This window comes from Phyllostomus hastatus, unplaced genomic scaffold (genome assembly GCF_019186645.2).
Source record: "Phyllostomus hastatus isolate PE091 unplaced genomic scaffold, TTU_PhHast_1.1 phas_contig_17, whole genome shotgun sequence".
In the NCBI taxonomy this organism is placed as follows: domain Eukaryota; kingdom Metazoa; phylum Chordata; class Mammalia; order Chiroptera; family Phyllostomidae; genus Phyllostomus; species Phyllostomus hastatus.
The window spans coordinates 46,549,648-46,576,495 of NW_025333664.1; the positions used below are offsets into that span (position 1 = coordinate 46,549,648).

Genomic DNA, 26,848 nt, shown 5'->3' on the forward strand with positions numbered 1-26,848 from the left:
AGACCTCAGGACCACAAAAGAATGATCCTCCACACTGTGTCTTAACTTGAATGAACCAGTGGAATCAGGCTACAGTCAGTATTTTTTTTAATCCCCACTCAAGGATATGTTTATTGATTTTAGAGAGAGAGAGGGAGAGAGAGAGGGAGAAACATTAATGTGAGAAATATTGATTGGTTGCCTCCCGTACATGTCCTGGCTGGGAATCAAATCCACAACCTAGGTACATGCCCCAGATGATACTCCAACCAACTGAGTCACTCTGCCAAGGCTACAGTGGGTTTTTACATGTTTCTCTAAGGAAGAGCCTGGAACAAACATACAGTATAGTACTGTCTAGCGGGGTCCAGGCACATCACTCAAAATTTTTTTAATATATTTTATTGATTATGCTATTACAGTTGTCCCACTTCCCTCACTTCATTCCCCTCCATCCTGCACACCCCCTCCTACCCACATACCCCCCTTTTAGTTCATGTCCATGTGTCATAAGTTCTTTGGCTTCTACACTTCCCATACTATTCTTGCCCTTCCCCTGTCTATTTTCTCCCTACCATCTATGCTACTTATTCTCTGTACCTTTTCCCCATTCCCCCCCTCCTCCCACTCCCCTGTTGCTATCCCTCCATGTAATCTCCATTTCTGTGGTTCTGTTCCTGTTCTAGTTGTTTGCTCACTTTGCTTTTGTTTTTGTTTTAGGTGTGGTTGTTAATAACTGTGAGTTTGCTCTTTTTACTGTTCATATTTTTTAGATTTTTTTCTTAGATAAGTCCCTTTAACATTTCATATAGTAAGAGCTGGGTGATGATGAACTCCTTTAACTTGACCTTACCTGAGAAGTGCTTTATCTGCCCTTCCATTCTAAATGAAAGCTTTGCTGGATAGAGCAATCTTGGGTGTAGGTTGTTGCCTTTCCTGACTTGGAATACTTCTTTTCAGCCCCTTCCTGCCTGTAAGGTCCCTTTTGAGAAATCAGCTGACAGTCTGATGGGAACTCCTTTGTAGGTAACTGTCTCCTTATCTCTTGCTGCTTCTAGGATTCTCTCCTTCATTTTTACCTTGGCTAATGTAATTGTGATGTGCCTTAGTGTGTTCCTCCTTGGGTCCAACTTCTTTGGGACTGTCTGAGCTTCCTGGACTTTCTGGAAGTCTATTTCCTTTGCCAGATTGGGGAAGTTCTCCTTTATTATTTGTTCAAATAACTTTTCCACTTGTTGCTCTTCCTCTCCTGGTACCCCTATAATTCGGATGTTGGAATGTTTAAAGATGTCCTGGAGGTTCCTAAGCTTCTCCTCATTTTTTGGAATTCTTATTTCTTCATTCTTTTCTGACTGTATATTTTTTTCTTCCTTCTGGTCCACTCCATTGATTTGAGACCCAGTTTTCTTTCCATCACTATTGGTTCCCTGTGCATTTTTCTTCATTTCTCTTGTGGTAGCCTTCAGTTTTTCATCTAATTTGCGACCAAATTCAACCATTTCTGTGAGCATCCTGATCACCAGTGCTTTGAACTGTGCATCTGATAAGTTGGCTATCTCTTAGTCACTTAAAAGTATTGGCTCTGGGGCTTTGATTTGTTCTTCTATTTGAGCCATTTTTTGGGGGGGCGGGGGGTGTCTGGTCACACCTGTTACATAGTGAGGGGTGGAGCCTTAGGTGTTCACTCAAGCAGGGCAACCCAGTTGCTGGGTTGTGAGCTGTATGTGGGGGCAGGTTCAGAGAGGGAACAATGGCTCTTGCTCTGCTCTCTGTTAGATTTCAGTCCCCTCTGCTGCTTCCCACAAGCAAATTGGGCCCTTCTGGTGCTGGTTCCTGGGTGGGTGGACTTGCGTATGTTCTAGAACCCTGTGGATCTCTCCAACAAGCTCTCCTGTGAGCCTGGGAGTCTCTCCCAGTACCTCAACCTCCACAAGTGTTTTCAATCAGTGCTTTAGGCCTTATTTCCTGGCGCTAGGTCCCTGGTTTGCGCGGTCTGTCTTACTGCCCGTTTTCACCTGGTTTATCTGCGCACGAATGTGTGACTGTGGACAGCCAGCTGCCTTGCGCGCCTCACTGGGTCTGCTTGTTTCCTCCCCACGCCCGCACCCAGGGTCTGCCGCACCCAGGGTCTGCCACCGGGGTCTGCTAGCCGCTGCCTGCGCCCTGCATGATTGGGTCTGCCAGCCACCACTTTTTCCTGCCATGACCACTCTCTGCCGGCCACTGACTCCACCCCTCTTACCAGTCTGGATGAATGGTTGTCAGGACTTCCGTACAGTTCAATTTTCTGTCTGTTCTGGTTGGTTTTATGTTTCTAAATTTTTATTGTCCTTAATTTTGGTTGTGAGAGGAAGCATGGTGTATCCACCTATGCCTCCATCTTGGCCGGAAGTCTCGAAACTTTTAATTAAGGTCTTCTTTTGGAGCCACAGGAAGAAGTGCTAGGGAATTACTTCAACTCTAGCAGCCCACAATAAAAGTGGTTCTCAAGAGCTGGTGTATAAATACCCCCACTCCCTCACCCCAGGGTAGAGGGGTTATCCTGACACATGTCTTGAGTTGACCAAAAAGGTCATTTGTTTCTTTTCTTGTAAGATGGCTCTAGTAGCACATAGTTGTCTTTAACTTCATTAAAAACAATTTTATTATATTATATTGTGAAAGCTGTCATATCAGCATGCATTTAAAAAAACTTATGATAATTGGTGAATTTTTGTGTAGCTATTTTAATATTGAAGATGGAAGAAAATATGCAACATTTCGGCATATTAATATTTTATTATTTCAAGAAAGATAAAAATGAAACTGAAACACACAAAAAAAGGCTTGTGCAGTATATGAAGAAGGTGCTATGACTGATGGAATATGTCAAAAGTGATTTGTGAGGTTTTGTGCCAGAGATTTCTCTCTGGGTAATGCTCCACAGTTCAGTAGACCAGTTGATAGCAATCGAATCGAGATATTAATTGAGAACAATTAACATTATACCATGCAGGAGATAGCCAACATACTCAAAATATCCAAATCAATAAAGTTATTGGTGAAAATGAAAACTGTGTCTTTTATGTTACAGAAAAAATGATACAGACTTTTCAGCCAACCCAACAGTTCTATCATCTTACAGCGTTTCCCTGTGGGATTGAGCTCTGGTCACCCACTGTAAAAGCTGATCTTACTTGATTCCCTTTCCCAGCCTCAATCCCACAGACCTCAAGCACTTGCAAAATGAACCTAAACTCTCATCTCAGGATCTGCTTCTAGGGGAGCCCTATCGTACAAATCTCACTCAGCTTTTCAGTATGAAAAGCAATTTCTAGCAACATACACACATTCTTTCTACCTCTCAAGAGCCCTAGAAAATGAAATAGTCTTGAGGGCTACCTGAGAATTCTCCAGACAGATCTTTGCAGCTGGATGACTCAGCAAAGTCATACAGGGGTCAAAGAGATAATCTAGACTGTCGGGTGTCATGGACAGTGCCATCTGGCTCTGCATAACCAAGGGACCCTGGCCACACACACTCTTTGCTCCTCGGGCCTTGACAATCAGTCACCTTGTGAAAACAAATTCTGTATGATAGAGCCTGTCACAGATTCTTCAGGACTATGTCCCTCAGAACTAGGACTGGTCCAGGTGAGCTCCCTGTGGGGAAGGAAAGGAAATGACCTAGTAGATTCAAAGGGACTCTTCTCAAGGAAGCCCCAGGAGAAAACACTGGCCTGGCCTATTCAACATGCTAGTATTGTGTTATGTAGGTTTTAGCTCCTCCCCAGACTCCCTTGGCTCATGTCTTATTCCTGGCCGCTCATTTGTCCAAAGCCTCCACTTGGGTGGTTCTAAAGGGCAGGTGTATAGGTTTGGCCCCTAGGAGGTATGCAGGGAGCACATATTGCCCTGAGGTTCCCTGTTGCTGAGCAACAGGTAAAGGGTGAGTGCATAGCATTGGGGCATAGGCAGTATCAGCCTGATGCTTGTCTTGGAGGATTTGATTTATCTTCATGGTTTTTGAGCAAGTATCAGCATCTGTATTAGTTTTCTATGGTTCCCATAGCCAATTACTATACATGTAGTGGCTTAGAACACTCAGTTTTTTTAGCTCACAGTTCTGTAGTTCAGGTGAGTTCCACAGGGTTCTGTTCTAAGAATCTCAAGGCCAAAATCAAGGTGTCAGGGGGCTGGGCTCTTATCTGGAGGCTCTCTGGGAGAATCTACTTCCAGGCTTATTTAGGGTATGGGAAGACTCTGCTCTATGTGACTTGCAGGACTGAAGTCCCCATGTCCTTGCTGTCAGCCAGCGGTCATTCTCAGCTTCTAGAGCCACCTTCATTTCCTGGCTTGTGACCCCTAATATCTTTAAAGGCAGCAAAAGCAAGTCAGCTCCTTCTCACCATTCAAACCACCCCTCTGCCATATCTTCTGCTTCCAGCCAAAGGAAGCTCTCTGCTTTTAAGGGTTTGTGTGATTAGATTGGGCCCACTGGACAGTTTCTCTGCTTTAAGGTACATTACATCTATACAGTCCTTCTGCCATGTTAGGTTGACGTAATCACAGGTTTTGGGGAACTAGGGAATGGATATCTATGCAGGCCATTATTCTGTCCCAACAGCATCTCTCAGAGCCATTCTCTTGACCCCAACCCTCCTCACCACACCTCCCTCTCTCTCCATTCCTCATACAGCCTAAAGCAAGAAACTCGGTAAAGGGAAGAGTAGTGTTCAGGCCATTCCAGGGGACTAGAACTCTAGAATAGTACATATTACCTGAGGTGACCACCCAGCTCATGGTGAGAACTTGGTGGCCATGCTCATACTCCCACTCTCCCAGGGACAGATTAAAGATAACTACAAATTCTTGACCTGGTCTCATACTACTTCTCATGATAAAGTGGGTTCCAGGTCTCATTCCCTTGAATTTCGAATGGGCATTAACTGTTTTGACCATTGGAGTATAGCTAAAATGACGCCATGTGTATTCTGGGCCAGGCCTTTAGTATAATTGGCAATTTCCACTTCCTTCCTCTTGGAGCCATGCACTACTATCTAACAAGTATAGCTACTTGAGGTTGCCACACTGTGAGGAAGAACAAGTTAATCAAGTGGAAAGTGTCACACAAAGAGAAAGCAGTGCCTGACCAGCCCCCACCATTCAAGCCAACCCTAATGATACCCTAAGCATCATGAAAGAGGAAAAGCCATTCCCAATATGCCCATCTAACTCCTGCTTCACAGAATCATGAAATACAAGAATAATATTTAGTTTAAGCTAATGTTTTAAGCACTAAGTTGTGAAATAGTTTATTAGATACCAATAAACTACTCAGCAATAATTACACAGTGACACAAAGCACTCCCTCACTGACCAAAGTGGGTACAGATACCTGTCCCAACAGAGTCCTGCCCTAAGGACCCTGACATCTAAATAGCTAGACACAGAGATTGAAAGGTACTGGGGAGGAGCCCCTGTAATGACAAAGCCCCTGTAATGACAATGACACTCAGTAGGAGTGTCCCCTACTGAGGCCCTCAGACCCTCAGCCCCTGTCCTCCCATGGTCTGGTTATTTAAGATTTCTGAGGTTCTGGGTACTGCCCCAGCAGGCAACTACTAAATCTCCATATGCTAAATTTCCAGAATCAAACTGTTACCCATTTCCAAGAATTTTAACAGAAACATTTGGTAGCTATGGGCACATCAGCAAGAAAGAAAATTAGCAGCCTCATGTAATGATAAAAGCATGGACTCTTGTGCCAGAATGCCTGCATTCAAACCCTGGATCTGTCACTAACTAATGATTTGACCTTGAGCAAGTCACTTAACCTCTCTGTGCCTCAGTTTCCTTGTGTTAAAAAGTGAATACTCACCCTGGCTGGTGTGGCTCAGTGGATTGAGCATTGGCTTGTGAACCAAAGGGTTGCTGGTTTGATTCCCAGTCAGGGCACGGGCCTGGGCTGTGGGTCAGGTCCCCCAATGGGGGGTGCATGAGAGGCAACCACACATTGATGTTTCTCTCCTTCTCTTTCTCCCTTCTTTCCCCTCTCTCTATAAATAAATAAATAAAATCTTTTTAAAAAAGTGAATACTAACCTTACAATAAAGAAAATTCCAGGACCAGATAGCATCACTGGTGAATTTTACCAAACATTTAAAAACAAATCAACACCAATCCTGCTCAAATATCAAAAAAAATTGCAGAGGAAGAAACACTTCCTAATTCATCCCATGTGACCAACACACATTGGTATCTGTATGATTCCAAACACATCACAAAAAAACCACAGATCAATATTCTTTATGAACTCTGATGCAAAAATGCTCAACACAAGCCCTGGCCAGGTGACTCAGCTGGGTGGAGTGTCATCCTATGCACGAAAAGGCTGTGGGTTAGATTCCCAGTCAAGGCATATACCTAGGTTGTGGATTTGATACCCAATTAGGGCATGTGTGGGAGACAACCAATCAATGATTCTCTCTCACATTATAGTTCTCTCTCTCTCTCTCTCTCTCCCCGCCTCTTCCTTTCTTTCTAAAATCAATACGCATATCCTTGGGAGAGGATTTTTTAAAAATTGCTCAACGCAAAATGCTAACAAACTGTATTCAGCAGCATAGTAACAGGATCATACATCATGATGAAGTGGGTTTTACTCCCAGAATGCAAGAATGGGTCAACAGGTGAAAATCAATCAATGTAACATACTACCCTAATTGTTTGAAGGATGAAAACCACATCACCATTGATGGAGAAAGAGCACTTAACAAAAACACAACAATCTTTCATGAAGAAAAAAATGTAATAAATGAGGAATAGAGAAAACTTCTTCAACCTGATAAAAGGCATCTATGAAAACCCACAGATAGGACTTCGGGCCAAGATGGAGGTGTAGGTAGACACACTGTGCCTCCTTGCACAACCAAAATAAGGTCAGTAACAATTTAGAAACAAGATAACAACCAGATCTGACAGAAAATTGAACTGTATGGAAGTCAGACAACCAAAGAGTTAAAATAGACACATTCATCCAGACGGGTAGGAGGGGCGGAGTTGGGCAGCCAGGCAGAGACGGGTCACGGCACAAAAAGCAGTGACACCGGATGCATAAGGCATCCCAGGCACATAGGGCATCCTGAGCACAGACTGCAGCGGGTGGACCCTGGGCGCACAGGCAGCTGGCAGACCCGGCGAGGCTGCGACTGTGAGGTGAGGCACTGCGCACAAGGCACCTGGCTGAAGGGGCCACATTTGCACGCAGATAAACCAGGTGAAATTGGGCAGTGAGATAGACTGCACAACCTAGGGTCCCAGTTCCAGGAAGGAGAACCTCGGGACACTGATTGAAAACACCTGAGGGGTGTTGAGGCACAGGGAGATACTCCCAGACTCACAGGAGAGTGTGTTGGAGAGACCCATGGGGTCTTAAAACGTGCACAAGTCCACCCACATGGGAATCAGCACCATAATGGCCCAGTTAGCATGGGGCAAGCAGCAGAGGGGACTGAAATCCGACAGAGTGGAGCAAGCACCACTGTTTCCACTCAGACCCCACCCCCACATACAACATCACAACCCAGCAACTGGGGTGCCCTGCCCTGGTGAACACCTAAGGCTCCGCCCCTCACTATGTAACAGGTGCGACCAGACAACCCCCCTCCAAAAAATGGCTCAAACAGAAGAACAAATCAAAGCCCCAGAGCCAATACTTTTAAGCGACTAAGAGATAGCCAACTTATCAGATGCACAGTTCAAAGCACTGGTGATCAGGATGCTCACAGAAATGGTTGAATTTGGTCGCAAATTAGATGAAAAACTGAAGGCTACCACAAGAGAAATGAAGAAAAATGCACAGGGAACCAATAGTGATGGGAAGGAAACTGGGACTCAAAACAATAGAATGGACTAGAAGGAAGAAAGAAACAACCAAACAGAAAAGAATCGAGAAATAAGAATTCAAGAAAATGAGGAGAAGCTTAGGAACCTCCAGGACATCTTTAAACATTCCAACATCCGAATTATAGGGGTACCAGGAGAGGAAGAGCAACAAGTGGAAAAGTTATTTGAACAAATAATAAAGGAGAACTTCCCCAATCTGGCAAAGGAAATAGACTTCCAGAAAGTCCAGGAAGCTCAGGCAGTCCCAAAGAAATTGAACCCAAGGAGGAACACACTAAGGCACATCATAATTACATTAGCCAAGGTAAAAATGAAGGAGAGAATCCAAGAAGCAGCAAGAGATAAGGGGACAGTCACCTACAAAGGAGTTCCCATCAGACTGTCAGCTGATTTCTCAAAAGGGACCTTACAGGCAGGAAGGGGCTGAAAAGAAGTATTCCAAGTCAGGAAAGACAACAACCTACACCCAAGATTGCTCTATCCAGCAAAGCTTTCATTTAGAATGGAAGGGCAGATAAAGTGCTTCTCAGGTAAAGGAGTTCATCATCACCCAGCTCTTACTATATGAAATGTTAAAGGGACTTATCTAAGAAAAAGAAGATAAAAAACATGTACAGTAAAATGAGAGCAAACTCACAGTTATTAACAACCACACCTAAAACAAAAACAAAAGCAAAGTGAGCAAACAACTAGAACAGGAACAGAACCACAGAAATGAAGAATATATGGAGAGTTACCAACAGGGAAGTGGGAGGGGGAGAGAGGGGGAAAAGGTACAGAGAATAAGTAGCATAAACAGTAGGTAGAAAGTAGACAGGGCGAGGGTAAGAATAGTATGGGAAACACAGAAGCCAAAGAACTTATATGTATGATACATGGGCATGAACTAAAGGGGAGGAATGTGGGTGGGAGGGGGTGTACAGGGTGGAGGGGAGTGAAAGGGGGAATGGGACAACTGTAATAGCATAATCAATAAAATATATTAAAAAATAAAATAAAATAAATCATCACCAAAAAAGAACTTACTACAAAGCTACAGTATCAAAACAGTTTGGTACTGGCATAAGGACAGACATTTAGATCAATAGATTAGAATAGAGAATTTAGAAATATGCCCTTACAAATATGGTCAAATTACTTTTAACTAGGGATGCTAAGACCATTCAATGGGGGAAAAATAGTCTTTTCAACATATAGTGTTGGTCCTAATGAATATCCACAGACCAAAGAATGAAATTGAACCATTATTTTACCCCAAATTAACTCAAAATGGGCCAAAGATCCCAATGTAAAACATGGAAAAACTATAATTTTCTTACAACAAAACATAAAAGCAAATTTTCATGGCATTGGACTTGTCAATGGATTCTTTAAAAATAAAACAAAAGCACAAACAACAAAAGAAAATAATCCATGAATTGGATTTTATTACAATTTTAAATTTTTATATATCAAAGGAAACTATCTAGCCCTGGCTGGTGTGGCTCAGCAGATTGAGTGCTGACCTGCTAATTAAATTTACTTTAACCTGACCTTGCAGGTTAAAGTAAAAAAAGTTTATATGGAACCATAAATGACCCCAAATAGCTGAAGCAATTTTGAGAAAGAAGATCAAAGTAGGAGGGATCACAGTACTTGATATCAATCTGTATTACAAGGCCACTGTAATCAAAGCAGCCTGTTACTGTCATAAGAACAGACACATAGACCAATGGAACAGAATAGAGAGCCCAGAAATAAACCCAAGTCTCTATGGCCAATTAATATTTGACAAAGGAGGGCAGATGCATAAAATGGAGTACAATTAGTCTCTTCAACAAATGGTGCTGGGAGATCTAAACAGCTACATGCAAAAAAAAAAAAAATGAAACTTGATCACCAACTTATACCATACACAAAAGTAAACTCAAGGTGGATAAAAGATGTGAATATAAGTAGTGATACCATAAAAGTCCTAGAGGAAAACACAGGCAGGAAAATCTCAGATATTTCACACAGCTATATTTTCACTGATATGTCCCCTAGAGCAAGGGACATAAAGGACAAAATAAACAAATGGGATCTCATCAAAATAAAAAGCTTCTGCACGGCTAAAGAAAACAGCATTAAAATGAAAAGAGAACCAAATGTGTGGGAAAACATATTTGCCAATGATATCTCAGACAAGGGATTGATCTCCAAAATATATAAAGCACTCACATGACTCCACTCCAGGAGGGTTTGTCAATATAAACAACCCAAATAAAAATATGCAAAAGACATGAATAGACACTTCTCTGAGAAGGACATACAGAGGGCCTAGAGACATATGAAAGGATGCTCAGCATTATTGGCCATCAGAGAGATGCAAATGAAAACCATAATAAGATACAACTTCACAGTGGTGACAGTGGCCATCATAAACAAATCAAACAAGTGTTGGAGAGGATGTGGAGTAAAGGGAATCTTAGTGCAGTCTTGGTGGAAAGGCAGACTGGTGCAGCCACTATGGAAAACAGTATGGAATTTCCTTAGGAAATTGAAATTGGAACTGCCTTTTGACCTGGCAATTCCACTGCTGGGGTTATATCCTAAGAACCCTGAAACACCAATTCAAAAGAACCTATGCACCCCAATGTTCATAGCAGCACAATGTACAATAGCCAAGTCCTGGAAGCAGTCTAAATGCCCATCAGTAAATGAGTGGATCCAGGTTGTGAAAGACAAATACCATATGATCTTGGTATGCTATGACCATATTTTAAATAATAAAATAATTTAACAGGAACCTAATCAACAAAACAAACAAGCAAGCAAAATATAACCAAAGACATTGAAATAGGGAACAGGCTGACAGTGACCAGAGGGGAGAGGGGAGGGAATTTCAGGGGGGAAAAGGGGAAGAGTTTGCAGGAACAAGTATAAAGGACACATGGACAAAAACAAGGAGAGGGTGGAAGTGGGAGCAAGGTGGGGAGGGCTGGAGGGTGGACTGAGATGGGAGTAAAAGGCAGAAAACTGTACTTGACAAACAATTAAAATAAAAAAATTTAAAAAAACAACTATGGTACATTTACACAATGGAATTCTATGCAGCAGAAAGAAAGAAGGAGTTCCTACCCTTTGCAAGAGCATGGATGGAACTGGAAAGCATTATGGTAAGCGAAATAAGCCAGGCAGTGAGGGACAAATACCCTATGATCTCACCTTTAAGTGGAACCTAATCGACAAAACAAACAAGCAAGCAAAATACAACCAGAGACATTGAAATTAAGAACCAAGTGACAGTAACCAAAGAGGAGGTGGGAGGGGATAATGTAGGGGAAAGGGAGAAGGGTGTTTAGGAACATGTACAAAGGACACATGAACAAAACCAAAGGGTGGGGAAGCAGGGGAGGGAGGGAGGGAGGGATTGCTGTGGTGGAGGGAGAGTGGTAGGGGGTAAATGCGGACAACTGTACTTAAACAATAATAAAATAATTTTGAAAAATAAATAAATAAAGTCAATGACCTTTGTAAACTGCTTAGAAACTGCCTGGCACATAGAAAATGCTTCACTTTAGAGAAAGAAGTGGCAGCACCAACCCTTGGAAGTGGAGGAAGAAAATGTTAAAAGGGATTCAAAGGCTTACCAGCCTTTTTTAAAGAGGATGGTCAGCAAAAGTCAGAGAACTCTAGCTTTTAGCTCTGTATATTATTCATAAGTAAGTCTTCCATGAGACACAAAGAACTCCAATTGCCCCCCAGAACTTGGCATCCTCCTTGGGGAGCCACTGAAAGGATTCTTTCTAGAATCTCATTGGAGAAGGTTTCTGACCACATGAACACAGGGCACCATTATTACAATGGGCTCTCTGACACCCAAAAAAGGAAAGAGATGATAGTCTTCTGCAACTTGTCTGGGAAATTCTGACCCATCTGTAGACAGAAAGCCTTAAAGATACATCACAAGCTCCCACACCTGACTCTTGGCCTCCGGGGATGGTTCCCCATCATTCTTCACATTGGAAGGCTTCATTTCAGCTATTGATCTGTGGGACCTTCCCTGTACATCTGTATATTCCCAGTCCTATCTCACTCTATCCATTTCTTCCCTTCTCTTCTGGAGCCACACCAGCCTACCCCAGGCTCTTACACACTCAATTCCTCCCATCACTCAGCTGGTACCTATGCTGTTCCCTACACCTGGTTAAGTACAACATGCTCATATCTTAGCTTATAGAACAAATGCTCATTCAGCAATGGGTCTATCCCTAGTAGTGTCTATTATTTGTCTTTGTGACTTTCATTAATGCCTATCTGTACTCTGAGTCCAGGGAACAAGGACAGGTAACTCTGGTTCCTCCCTCCTTTTCCCTGCCCATATGCTCACCATCATTGATCCTTCCAGCCAAGGACTCTGCACTGAAGCCAGCAAAGATGACTGTGTGGACAGCTCCAATCCTGGCACAGGCAAGCATTGCAGCCACAGCCATTGGGGACACAGACATATAGATGGCCACACGGTCCCCTCGACAAACTCCATGCCTCTTCAACATGTTGGCCAGGCGGCATGTGGTCTCCAATAGCTCCCTATGGCACAGAGAAGAGATGGCTATGACAGATGGAGGAGGCCCAAAACTCAGAAAAATTTGGAGTGGAGTGATTCTGCATGTACTGTATACTTAGCTAATGCCTGGAGGATAGCAGACAATTAAATACTTAGTGCATGGTAGTCTTTTCCAGAAAACAATGCTTTTAACTTTGTAGACTGTGATTGACAAAGACTCATTGTCACTGCTGAGGTAAAATAACTGTCCTTGCGTCTGTTTAGGGGATGGCTTCTCAAAGATCGCAAATGTCCAAAAAGAAGATTGTCATATCCCTGAGACTTCTCAAAATGTTCACCTCCAAAATAAAGATTTTATAAGTAAAACACTTAGTGGGAAAAAGCAAGGCCCAGTTTTCTGAATCAACACAAACCATAGCACCAATCAAGGCTCTTACCAGGCAGGGACCCAGGTTCATGCAGCAGACCCCAACTCTGAACCCACAGTGAGTCTGGAAGGAAGAGAAACTGCAGAACAGTAACACTCCATGTAGCCCTGAGGCAGGGTTGGTGGGTAGCAAGGGCACCCCATTTCCCTTTATGTTACGTGCTGATAGGGCACAGTGGGAAGGAGTCCAACTGTGCCAAAGGCCCACTATTCCATACCTCTCCCCTCTTGCACAACCCCACTCTCTACTTACATCAAGACTCAGCTTGTCAATAAGAACTCTGTGTCTCCCTGAACAACATGATTGGCTTAGGGATTATCAGATGACCAAACCTGGCCCATGCAGAGTTTATGGCAGTCAATTCCAGTACCTGGTCTAGCTGAACCTGGACTTTGGAAATAACCATTTTCTCATTTAAAAAAAACTTATTGCAGGTTCGATTCCCAGCCAGGGTACATGCTTGGGTTGCAGGCCATAACCCCCAGCAACCGCACATTGATGTTTCTCTCTCTCTTTGTCTCCCTCCCTTCCCTCTCTAAAAGTGAATAAATAAAAAATCTTTAAAAAAAATTTAAAAAGATTTTATTTATTTCTTTTTAGAGAGAGGGGAAGGGAAGGAGAAAGAAGAAAACATCAATGTGTGGTTGCCTCTCATGCGCCCCTCACTGGGGACCTGGCCCACAACCCAGGCATGCACCCTGACTGGGAATCGAACCTGCAACCCTTTGGTTTGCAGGCCCATGTTCAATCTACTGAGCTACATCAGCCAGGGCCATTTTCTCATTTTTGCTATACATGGTTTGATTTTAACTTATTACTTAATAAAAAGAACTAACACAGGAGGACAGAATAAGGGGAAACCAAGGCTCTCCTCTTGTCACCAGGTTGTGCCACTACATTAGTAAATCCATAAAATACTATTGAGTTCCTTTTTTTGTGCTTGTTAACAAGTTTGCATTCACACTTAAAAACAAAAACAAAAGAAAAAAAATACTGTTCAGTACAGGAGACTAAATAACTATGTATAGTCTCAAAATAAATTTGATTCCTTAAGAAGTCTAATTACTTCCTGTTGTCTTTAATAAATATATATGTATATATATTTATACATATACATATATATAACTATAACTATGTGTACATATATTTGTATGTATTATTCTATGATTCTACTTTGGTTCCTCTACTGCACTGAAGATGTAGGGGCATAAAAGCATTGTGTACCCCACTGAATAGTGACTCTAATAATGCAGAAAGGTTACAAGTGGCAGTCTGGTTTCATTGTAAGCGATTATCCTTTTGGGATCTTCTGCAAATTCCAAACAGAATCCATTTCTTTAGTGTTATATACAATAGCAGCCCTAAGGTCAAAAGGACCCCATCTATCAGTCCTTTCTAGACTTCTCTGGTATCTGTTCTTTGGTGGAGCCTAACAAAGTATTTGTAGGAGATGCCAGAGGATTTTGATTTTCTATCTTGTAGTCATTTAAAAGAAACACTAAAGCACCTTCACTACTGTGGTCTGCTTTTTGCAAATTACCTATACTACTGGGTTCCAAGAATAAGGCTCCACTCTCACTAGTAGTCCCAGATTTTAGAATGCTACCCAGAACTTAAGGACAAGTCAATTTTTCCAGCTCATAAGCCTTGGAAATACAGGAGATATTCCCCTTGAAAAGTCTCGTCCATCACTTTATGATCTGATGATTTCCCAATAACAATTTCAGGGGCAGCACTGGACTCATTTTAAATGATAAACTCCACTAACTCTGGAAGATATCCCCCAGGTTTTGCTGATATGTCTAATAGTGTAGATTCACTTGGACTGTGCTCAACAGCATAGTTTGCATATTTGAAGGGTAGATTAAAAGGTTCGACTTAATTAGTTCACCAGCTGCTGAAGGGAGGACTTGTCCCAGAGAACAATCAGTGCCAGAAGAGATGAGTATTAGGGTATTAGCAGCAGTAATTAGTAGTTGCTGAGCCCCTGCAGAATACACACTTGCATCAGTCCCTGCTAAAAGAAGCCCATTATAAAAGTTGGCTGAAGTAACAGATTTCAGCACTAACACAGGGACCTGCGATAAACAATTTGAAGATAGGGTCTGAGTTTTCCCAGTAGATAAAGAAGAGGATAAAGATGAAAATGGTGACACACAATTGTTCTGTAGTTTTGTTTAGGTTTTCCTTAATTTTGCTTGCATAACTTATTTTAAGAAATATTTTAGCACTGTAATTGTACACTGGAAAAACCCGAGGAAGTTTAAATAGGGTCCAAAAGTCCTCTTTGGAGGCAACAACAGAAGCATACTTTCCTTTGAGCCAATCATTAATCATTAATCAGTACCAGGTATTAATATCAGATCTTTTCTGCAATATATCACCCATAGCAGGCTTTCCTCAATTTGTTCCTCCAGGCCTATTTTCATACTTCTAAATGGGCTTTGAATCATTTACTCGGTTTCCCTTTAGCTCACTGTAGTCAGGCTCTAGTTTCAAATCTCTGTTGGAAGGTTGAGACACTGGTTTCTTGTTGCATTGTTTTGTGCTACACTAATAACATAAGGTTTTCACAACCCTTGAAATTATTGCATCTAGCTTTCCTTTTTCAAGGAGTGGCATATCCACTCTAGATCCACCACCTAATTATCTGCTGCTTTGCCCATATAACCATTAGTAATATAGCCAGAATTATTTGTTACAACACTTTTGGAATTGCTACAGTATCACTCTTATCTACAGACTGGTTCCAGATTTATTTTCATAAGATTTTCCATTCTTTTTGTCCATACTGTTTTTCTGAATTAAATTCCTCATTTTAATTCCTACTTTCCCAAAGGTGCTGTTTTTTAAAGTCTGCTTCAGATTAATGTCTACAACATGTAGATTGTCATTGAGGACCATGGAAATAGGGTTGGTAATTTCATCAGAACCAGGTTCTTTAAAGATATTTCTCTTTCTTCAGCAATACCATTTAGTTCATCATAGCCTGTTTTCCTTTTGCACGTTCCCAGGTGCTGCTGGAGAGCATTTCTGCTCATGTTTCAGCAGCTTTGGCTGGGCCTTGGAGCTGCCCTTGTCTCCAAGCTGCAGGTTTCGGTGAGGTTGCTGGTGATGGTAGTTGTGGCTGTGGTAGTAGAAATAATAATAGTGGTGGTGGTGGTACAGCTGCTGCTGCTGCTGCTGTTGGGTAGGTGGTAGTGGCTGTGATGGAGCAGAGTCTGTGGCTGGCCAAACTTCTCCAATGAAAGCATCTGGGACTCCCTGGCTGAGGATGCAGTTTGCAGTACCATCAGGATCTGAGCTTGACTTTCTTGTCTTCTCTTTATTTTCCAACACATCCCCTGACAAGAACTAGCTGAACAAGTCAGGAAAAGGTGGAATTCCAGGAGGAACTAAGCCTGCAGGCAAGAACCAGATAAAAAACCCAAGAGCACAGCTAAAAAATTGGTCTGTGCTGGAAGGATCCAAGATGGCCCTGGCAACCCTTCCCAAGTGACCTTTTAACAAACATTCCTTCATCAGCATGTTAAAAATCATGCCCATGGGTGGAGATTTAACAGTAAAGAGATGTTATTTATGGTCAGGTATCTTCCCAATATGTTTAGAAACTGTGATGCTCCTCTGCAGTTCCTAGATCTCCACCTTTTCCTTGGAAATCCCTACCCCCCTAAATCGACCTACCTGCCACTAACCCTTTTAAGACTCTCCTAATTTCTTCAAATTAGACAAATAGTGTCTTTAGAGAATAACCTTGCCTTTTCCTGTGCATTGATCAAAGAATAAAATTTCTCCTCTGCTTTACTGAATATAGTCTCATTCTGTTGGTTTGAGCAACATTAGGCAGAAGGACCTTATTTGGGGTCCCTGACACATAGGGTTTTGGTGACACTCTCTCTGATTGGGGAAGGCCACTGGTGGGAATGCACTCCTGTCCTCTGCAGTGCTCCAAGAGGTCCCTAGTGGGGCAGCAATGGCTTCTGCAGGCCAGTAGGTCAGGCTCTCCTTCAAGCTCTTCAAGGCCCCTACAAGTATCTGCATAGTTCCCCTCTATTCAAAGGATAATCAAGGAAAGTGTTCCAAAGAAAGGCAAAACTCAACAAAAGCTGCCCAGGAAACTACAGCAGAATGAAAATGAAAGGTCCTTATCTCAAGCAGGGACCTCAAGGGGGCCTTTGTTTCTTTCCAAAGCCATCAAGCAAGGAGACCAGAAGAGAACCAAGTCATGAGGCCACTGTGCACTTCACCCCACCATCACCAGCAACTGCTGCCCAGGCTGCCCCCAGCATGCATTTTCTGTCAGATTTCATCTTTTCTCCTTAAAGCTTTCAGGAAGACAAAGGCACCTTTCATTAGTACCCCACCCACCACTTGCCTACTAAGTTTATGATGAAAGAAAAAGCCTCCCAACAGCCCCTAATATCAAAGCCCCCAGAATCCAGGGGCCAGAAACACTTCTGCTACTCCAGAGGCAGAGGCTGGGATGGCTTGTTGACAGTGCTGAAGTGGCAACTATGGTCAACGATGCAGAAGTGTAACTCAAGTTCAGTACAGGTACCATGTTCATAGCTCTAAGGATTTAAGCCTCCAGGCAGTGCCTAGAGAGATGGAGGCTTGAGTGTGTGTCACAGATCAATGGTGATGAAATTCAGTCATTCTGCTGACCAAATGCAGCAGTTTGAAGTCAAGGAACAAATGTGAACTGTATCAACAGAGATCTGTGTTAGCTTTCTACAGCATCTGCCTAAGCATGGAATCTTACCTTTCTTGGATGCTATACAACCATCAGAGAAACAGCAGGCACCATCTACCTTGTATAACTTATAAGTATTAATGAAAATTATTACCCACCTGGGACCCTGCTAAATAATCAACAGGTATTATTTTTCTCATTAGACATCTTTGTTTGAAACCATTTTCTAAAATGACTAAAATCAGCTAACCCACAAGTGAATTTTTAAAAAATATTTTATTTATTTATTTTTAGACAGAGGGGAAGGGAAGGAGAAAGAGAGGGAGAGAAACATCAATGCATGGTTGCCTCTTATGTACCCTGCACCAGGGCACCTGACCCATAACCCAGGCATGAGCCCTGAACTGGGAATCAAACCAGTGACCTTTTGCTCCAGTGCTCAATCCACTGAGCCACACCAGCCAGGGCTCAGTGATTTCTTAAGATGCTAAAAATTCCTTTCTAGGGATCATAGGGGTGAATGGGGCATTAGACAATGGAAATGAGATGGAATGTGTCCTCCAGGAGTACAGCTTTGGCTGAGTGGGGAAGTGAGGGCACATGCACAAGAGTTTAAGTGCATTTATCATCTCATCTTGGTGGTACATTGCTCAGGGCAGCAGGGAATGCATTCTGGAAAGGTTAGCTGTGGAGAGGAGGAGCAAGGCAGCAAAGAGGAAGTGAATGAGTGAATTTTGCTACAAGGGCAGAAGTTGCTTGGCTGTCAGAGCTGAGCAGTTGACCCATAGTTCTGGGGGAGGGTCTGGAGACCACACTGAGGCAACCTTTGTGCTCCCTGAAGGGTCAAGGGGATTTAACATGTGTCTTTGAGCTAGAGCAAGGTCCAGTGGGTCCCACACTCCTATTGTATCCAGAGGAGAAATTTCTAATAAAGAATTTGATCCACATAAAACTCTAAGCTCATACCCCTTCCTATCTGGTCTGCAAAGGCCATAAACTTCAAAGTTGAAGGAATCCTTGTAGGTCAGAGGGTGCAGCTTCCCTGGGGTTCAGAAATCTCACTATAACATTCTTGACCACAGTAGTCCAGGCTCTGTTAAACATTACACCGCTAGAAGTCACCACCTTACAAGGCTGCCTCTTTGTCACTTGACTAGTGAAAGTCTTCTGAAAATTGGACCAAGATTTGTTGCTGTTCAAATTCCACCCCTTGGTCCTAGCTCAGCCCTTTAATGCTCCCCTGAATAAATCTAATTTGTCACTGAATGACAGCCCTTTAAATTCCTGAACACCCACAACTATCCCATGAAGCCTTTCATCTCACAGGTTCTCTTATCCAGACCTTCATGACTCCACTTTCACTCACTACATACCTCCAGGTTACCAAATGGACCCCCACATTCCCATGGTTATCTGCTCAGAGCAGAATATAGGTACCCAAAACCTTCCCCTCAACTCTATTTAACCCTGTAAACTAAGAGTATATCAACTGTTTAACACTGACACAGGTGGCTCAAATTCAATGAGTTCACTAATCCACCCCTAGCCCCCAATATATGGAACAGTCACTCTTTAACCAGAGCTTTCCCATATTAATCAGATAATTATTTTTTTTTAAAGTAGACTTTCTGAATTTTACATTTCTCCCTATTTAATTATATTTCAATTTCTATTCATCTTTTTAGCTAGCCCATTATTTTTTAAACTTGGATTTTTTTCATGTTAAACTTTTGCTTTTTATTAGCAATTGCCTCCAGATTTAAACCATTGGAAATTATGGCAAGCAAACCTAAGTCTTCAAATCATTATAAAACAATATTATTAAAATGAGTACTCATTCCAAGTACTCAAAGATTGTTTAAAAGCATGTTTTTGGATATTCATGACTTCTTAAAGATTTCCACACACTTAAATGCTACTGTTTCTGTACCAAAAGATAATGTAGCCACTTAGTGACTGGTGCTTTGAGCTATCACTGCAGGAAACACTGGCTTTCTCCTTGCCTATGGCATCTTTCCAAGGGAGAGTTAGGTACAAATTTCTGAGAAATAAATCTCACTAAAGTAATTTAAAGTTATATTTTCCAGTGCAAGGAAAAATATAACACTTGTTCTTCAGGTACTGAACAAGATATCTAAGTTTGCCCACAACATAGACTCTTCAGGGTCAAGCCTCCAACATGGACATATGCAAATAATGTCCCCAAATATACAAATGTTGCCTTATGCCCATAATGCTTCACACCAGTAAAATACTGACTGGCCTTGCGGAAAGGAAGATCTTCTACAGCCAACTCATTTTTTTTTCTTTTATTATTGTTCAAGTACAATTGTCTTCATTTACCCACCACCACTCCGCCACCCACCCAGCCATCCTCACTTCCCTACCCTGATCCCACCACCTCAACCCCTGGGTTTGGTCTGTGTCCTTTATAGTTGCTCCTGAGAACCCTTCCCCCTTTTCCCCCCATTATTTCCTCCCACCTCCTCTCTGGTTACTATCAGTTTGTTCTTAATTTCAATGTCTCTGGTTAGTTTTGCTTGCTTGTTTGTTTTGTTGATTAGGTTCCACTAAAAACTGAGACCATAGGATATTTGTCCCTCACTGCCTGGTTTATTTCACTTAGCATAATGCTCTCCAGTTCCATGTATGCTCTTGCAAAGGATAGGAGCTCCTTCTCTGTTTCTGCTGCATAGTAACAGTTTTTTGGAAGTAACTGCTAGAAGTAACAGACTGCTTCCAGCACGTGGCTATTGTAAATTGTGCTACTATGAACATTGTGGTATATAGGTTCTTTTGAATTGGTGTTAAAGGGTTCTTAGGATATAACCCCAGCAGTGGAATTGCCAGGTCAAAAGGCAGTTCCATTCTTTTTTTTTTTTTTAAGATTTTATTTATTTATTTTTAGAGAGGGAAGGGAGGGAGAAAGAGAGAGAGAAACATCAATGTGTGGTTGCTGGGGGTCATGGCCTGCAACCCAGGCATGTACCCTGACTGGGAATCGAGGCAGTTCCATTTTCAATTTCCTAAGGAAATTTCATACTGTTTTCCATAGTGGCTGCACCAGTCTGCCTTTCCACCAAGAGTGCACTAAGATTCCCTTTCCTCCATATCCCCTCCAACACTTGTTTGATTTGTTTATGATGGCCACTGTCACCACTGTGAAGCGATATCTTATTGTGGTTTTCATTTGTATCTCTCTGATGGCTAGAGATGCTGAGCATCCTTTCATATGTCTCTAGGCCCTCTGTATGTCCTCCTTGGAGAAGTGTCTGTTCAAGTCCTTTGCCCATTTTTTTATTTGAGTTGTTTGTATTCCTGGAGTGGAGTCATGTGAGTTCTTTATATATTTTGGAGATCAAGCCCTTGTCCGAGATATCATTGGCAAATATGTTTTCCCATACATCTGGTTCTCTTTTCATTTTAATGCTATTTTCTTTAGCCGTGAAGAAGCTTTTTATTTTGATGAGATCCCATTTGTTTATTTTGTCCTTTATGTCCCTTGCTCTAGGGGACATATCAGTGAAAATATAGCTGTGTGAAATATCTGAGATTCTCCTGTCTATGTTCTCCTCTAGGATTTTTATGGTGTCACGACTTATATTTAAGTCAGCTCCTAAGCATCAACTGGGAGTAATGTTTATCCAATGCTAAAGACATAGGGACTACAAGTATTTATAACTGATATGATGATACCTGCCCAAACTCAGATAGTATAAAGATACCGCTGGCCCAGCTCACTCTAGAACAGGACACAGCCAGAAATAGAGTTCAGAAGAAAGAGAGAAATATACTGGTATTTATTAATCTGTCTTTAAGTCAGAGGTATTTTTTCATGGTTACTATTTGAAAGTATCTTTCCTTCCTAGCTATTTCCTGATACTAGCCCAAGGGAGTAAGGTAACCCATGTGTGTTCCTGTATTTAAGGGGAATGCATGATTTGTTTATTTCTTAAAATTATTCTGGCTCCTAGTGGTCATTAAATAAATACCAGCTATCTGATTCATCTCCCCTAATGTCCATTTGCCCCACTGAGAACAATCTCTACTCAGGCAGAGATTTGGAGATTTATTGCCTTCTTACCAGTGTTTAGAACTGAGTCTAGCTCATTGAAGAGGCTCTACAAATATTTGTTAAATAAATGGGAACAGGAGGCAAGCCTGAAATGAGAGCTTGTGCTCTACGCGTGAGTACCAGTCTACTCTGCAGATGACTTCCACCTTCCTGAACAGAGAACAGGCAAGGCTGGCCATAACCTCAGTGTCAAACTGGCAGGAAAATGTACTGCCCCATTGAGACAGCAAATAGAAAGGACTATCTCCCACTGTTAAACCAACTCATGGCTACTTTTTTCTTCAATTTCTTCTGCCAATAAGAGAATTAAACCCAGGAAACTGTGTTGATATGCGAATATAAGGCCTGTGACAGACACAAAGCATTTTGTAGACAGTTACTTCTTTTCACTAAGCCTGGGTGCTTACAGGGGAGGGATCAGCTCCATGGTCTACATGCAAAGATGCAAAACATTTTTTTTCTTTTTCTTTTTAAAGTATATTTTATTGCCCTGGCTGGTGTGGCTCAGTGGATTGAGTGCGGGTCTGCAAAGGGCTGCCAGTTCAATTCCCAGTCAGGGCACATGCCTGGATTGTAGACCAGGTCCCCATTTGGGGGTGCATGAGAGGCAACCACATATTGATGTTTCTATCCCTCTCTTCCTCCCTCTCTTCCCCTCTCTCTAAAAATAAATAAATAATTTGTTAAAAAATGTATTTTATTGATTATGCTATTATAGTTGTTCCAGTTTTTTTCTACTGTTTATTCCCCTCTGCTCTGCACCTACCCTTCCACCAGCATTCCCACCCCTTAGGTCAGGGGTGCCAAAATCATTTTTACCAGGAACCACATCAGCCTCGTGGCTGCTTTCAAAGTGCCAAAATAATTTTAGGACTGTAGAAATGTAACTACTCCTTGACTGTTATGGAGTTGAAATTACATTTGGCCCTTTGAAGGCAACCGGGAGGCTGATGTGGCCTACGGTGAAAATGAGTTTGACACCCCTGCCTTAGGTCATGTCCATAAGTCATCCATATAAGTTCTTTGGTTTCTACATTTCCTATACTATTGTTAACCTCCCCCTGTCTATTTTGTAGCTACAACTTATGCTTCTTATTCCCTGTACCTTTTCAACCATTCTCCCTCCCTAATGATAATCCTCCCTGTGATCTCCATTTCTGTGACTCTGTTTCTGTTCTAGTTGTTTATTTAGTTTGTCTTTGTTTTGTTTTAGATTCAGTTGTTGATAGTTGTCAGTTTGTTGCCATTTTATTGTTCATATTTTTGATTATCTTCTTTTTCTTAAGTAAGTCCCTCTAACATTTCATATAATAAGGGCTTGGTAATTACTAACTCCTTTGACTTGCCCTTATCTGGGAAGCACTTCATCTGGCCGTCCATTCTAAATGATAGCTTTGCTGGATAGAGTTATCTTAGATGAAGGTCCTTACCCTTCAAGACTCTGAATACTTCTTTCCAGCCCCTTCTTATCTATAAGGTTTCTTTTGAGAAATCATCTGATAGGCTTATGGGAACTCCTTTGTAGGTAACTCTCCTTTCCTCTTGCTGCTTTAAGATTCTCTCTTTATCTTTAATCTTGGGTAACTTAATTATGATGTACCTAGGTGTGTTCCTCCTTGGGTCTAATTTCTTTGGGACTCCCTGGGCTTCCAGGACTTCCTAGAAATCTATTTCCTTCACCAAATTGGGGAAGTTTTCCTTCATTATTTGTTCAAGTAAGTTTTCAATAACTTGTTCTTCTCCTTCTGGAACCCCCATGATTCAGATGTTGAAGTGTTTAAAATCTCCCAGAGGTTCCTAAGCCTCTCCTCATTTTCTTCAATTCTTGTTTCTTCATTCTGTTCCAGTTGGATATTTATTCCTTGCTTTTGCTCCAAATAATTGATTTTAGTCTCAGTTTCCTTCCTTTCACTTTTGGTTCCTGTATATTTTTCTTTATTTCACTTTGTATAGCCTTCATATCTTCCTTCATTTTGCAACGCAACATAATCATTTCTGTGAGCATCCTGATTATCAGTGTTTTGAACTCTACATCTGATATGTGGTCCATGTCCTCGTCGCTTAGATCTTTTTCTGTCTGGAGTTCTGATTTGTTCTTTCATTTGGACCACATTTCTTTGCCTTGGTGCACCTGTTATACTGTAATGGGCAGAGCCTTAGTTATTCACCAGGGTAGGGCAACCCACATCATTGTTTTGTGGCGCTGTCTGTTGGGGAGGGTTCAGAGGGAACAATGCTGCTTGCTCACTCCATTCTAGCCTCACTTTCCATCACTTTTCTTGTTTCTCACAAGCAGATTTTGCCCTTTCAGGTGCCAATTCCCAGGTGGTTGCATTTGTGTACATTCTAGGATCCTGTGGGCCTCTCCAACAGATTCTCCTGTAACAGTGGGAGTTTTTCCTGCCTTTGCAACCTCCACAGAATTTTACAGCCAGAGGTTTTGAGTCTTTATTTTCCCAGTCAGCCAGCCCCTTCCTCACCCATGCTGTCCACCACCTTGCCTTGCATCCTCTCTACCAGGCTGCTCATCTCTGCTCCTCCTACAAGTCTGGATGCATGTTTCTTTAACTCTTGACTGTCAGAGTTCCATGCAGTTTGATGTTCTGGCAATTTTGGTTGTTTTTTAAAGTAGTTATCCTTTTTTTGGTTGTGTGAGGAATTGAAGTTTTCTACCTACACTTCCATCTTGGCTGGAACTCCAACAATGACTGGGCATTTTCTGGATACACCTTGTAGGTTTCTGTTATTTGTAAGGCCCCAGCCTGTGGTGTTTTGTTACAGCAGCTGGAAAAGACTTAAGAATTTAATGTGAGGCCCTAGGCACAATTATTGCAGAAAGTGGAAGAAAAAAATTTAAAAAAAGATGGTCACCTCAAGTGCCTCTTCTCAGAAGGGAGAAGGAAAATGCCAGTTTAGTTTTGTGTAAGTTACAAATATCTGTGTCATTCATTGACTCAGAGTGAATGAGGCTCACAAGTATTTAAATGCCATGCATGAAGCCCTAACTTACACGGCCCATCTGCTGCATCCCTGTGGTGGGTGCTGTTGGGAAGCCCACACCTTAGCATGTAGCAGGAGGATTTGAAAAGGGTTTGTTACTCACAGTCAGGCTGCTACTGACCTGCAGGTTCCAGGCACTTAGCCAATAACCCGTGGTTCTAAAAGGCTGGAGGGAAGGCAGATATCCCCATCCTGCCATGCTCTGGGCACCCCACCCATCCATCACCTTCTGTGTCATCCCACAGTCTGCATGAACAACCCCACCTCTTCCAGACTCACCATCTGCTAGAGCACAAGAAACCTTTTCTCTAAGCCACTGCAGCACCATCAGGACCACCATCTCCTACCTCCTCAGCATCAAGGGGGCTGCTCCCTTCCCTAGCCCTACATGTTACTATCTAGAACACCCTCCTCCTATCTACCTACCCTCCACTCACATTTCCTGCTCATGGAATGACAACAGTAACTGATATTAAGTGCCAAGTACAGTAACTGTCCTGTGCCAAGTACAGCTCTGAATCCTTTGCATATCCATATAACCCTCACAACTTATGGGTTATGAGTTACCATCTCCTTCCCACATTTTCCAGATAAAAAAAACTGAGGCACACAACACTTAAATGACTTTTTCATAACTCTTCAACTGAAAGGACCTGGCTCCAGTGGTCTGGTTTTAACCAGTTCCTCTATAACCCTCAGCATCAGAATTGCTTGCTTTCTACTACAAAGGTGCCTAGATTTCATGAATTTTTTTGTCATCTGGCCCCTTATTGTTATTTATGTAATATATTGGGAGGTGGTTTATTCTTATGCAAATTTATTTAAAAAATAAACCAAAGGCTCTGAACCTGAAGCTAACCTTATTCAAAAAGGAATTTAGGAAGTATTAAAAGCCAACTCACTGCAGTTACATCCACCCTTTCTTGTAATCAGGTTGAAGAATGGAGAGAGTGAGATTGAGGATGAAGTAACCTTTTCCTTCACAATTCAGTGTTTGGTTTTATACTCAGGACTACCTCCTCCAGGGTATGTCTCCCTAGGCATGTCTGGCCAAATGCTATATCTCAATAGTTTCTCTTCTACTCTGACAGCCTAGTATGTTGTTGGCCTCTAGATTAACCTTGTGGAATGGAAGTAACAGTCAGACTTCAGAATATCTCTGTCCTCCTCTGCAACTAATGCCTAATTTCCCACTTGGCATAATTCCCCTCAGACCCCAGCAGTTGGCCTTCAGCCAGAGTCTTGTCTCCTGAAAATAAGTTCTTTCCTTTCCAGAACCAAACAAAGCCCAGCTTCTATCACTGAGGGCACCCATGCACAAAGAGCTCCAGAGGAGTCATCACACTGGCAGCCTGAACAGGAGACACTAGTAGATTCCAGTCTGGAACCCATCCCTGAAAATTCCTGGTTTCCTGACAAGGCATTCTACTGCTTGGCAGACTTGTTTACCTCCCAGGGAAGCCACAAAAGTAACAGTCTTTCCCTGGCAGTGTATGGGAGAGGATATAGGTTTTAACTTTATAAATACATGCACTTTTCCTTGTAGTTAAGGAAAAAAAATGCGACAGGATGTTGTTCAGTTTCCTCCTCAGGTTTACATGCCCACATGTAATTTGGTGAGTCTCTCTACACTGCTGCATGCAAGTCCCCTGGGCCCCAACAGCAATGACAAAACAAAGCAAGTGAGTTCACACAGACACAGGTGGAGATGGCTCTGTTTCTTAGGCTTGAAGGTGAATCCACAGAGATTTCCAAGTTAACACCCAGAGGAAGGTTAAGAAGGGACAGTTTGCTTTGCAGACACAGCCACACAGAGGGGAATCCAGATGGCACAAAAACTTGGTGTGACTGCCTCAGGCCCAAGTTGTTTTCCTGGTGTTTCTGTCATAGCTTGAAGAAAGACAAAACTGCCTCTGAGCCTGTCATCAAGTTAGTGTTGTAAAGCAGCAGGGTCCCCATTTGAATCTTTACCTCTCTCTCAGATGGGGATAGAAGACTCAGGTTCCTCAGCACAGCCAAAGAGTGAGGCAAAGCTAGTCCAAATCTTATTTCTGGCCTTTCCAGTTGAGTGAGCTTGAGAGCTCCTAAAACTCATTGGTGTCAGGTCTTGGGCTTTAAAACTAAGGGTCACCATGAATGTGAACTAAGATTGTCAGTGTGAGCTCATGTCCAGTCCTGTTCCCAGGCCAAAGGATCAGCCAATAACTTCAGGAGGACAGAGTGTTGGGATGTCCTATTTCCAGCTTAGCTGTGGGATT

General features: G+C 42.3%; 1 protein-coding gene across 1 annotated transcript in view; it reads right to left on the reverse strand.

Moving 5' to 3' along the window:
- ACSS1 (acyl-CoA synthetase short chain family member 1) overlaps positions 1–26,848 on the reverse strand; it is a 60,425-nt gene that overhangs the window by 16,635 nt on the left and 16,942 nt on the right. The window contains exon 3 of the mRNA XM_045833697.1: positions 12,218–12,417. Coding sequence (XP_045689653.1) covers positions 12,218–12,417 — 200 coding nt within the window. The remainder of the gene's footprint in view (positions 1–12,217; positions 12,418–26,848) is intronic.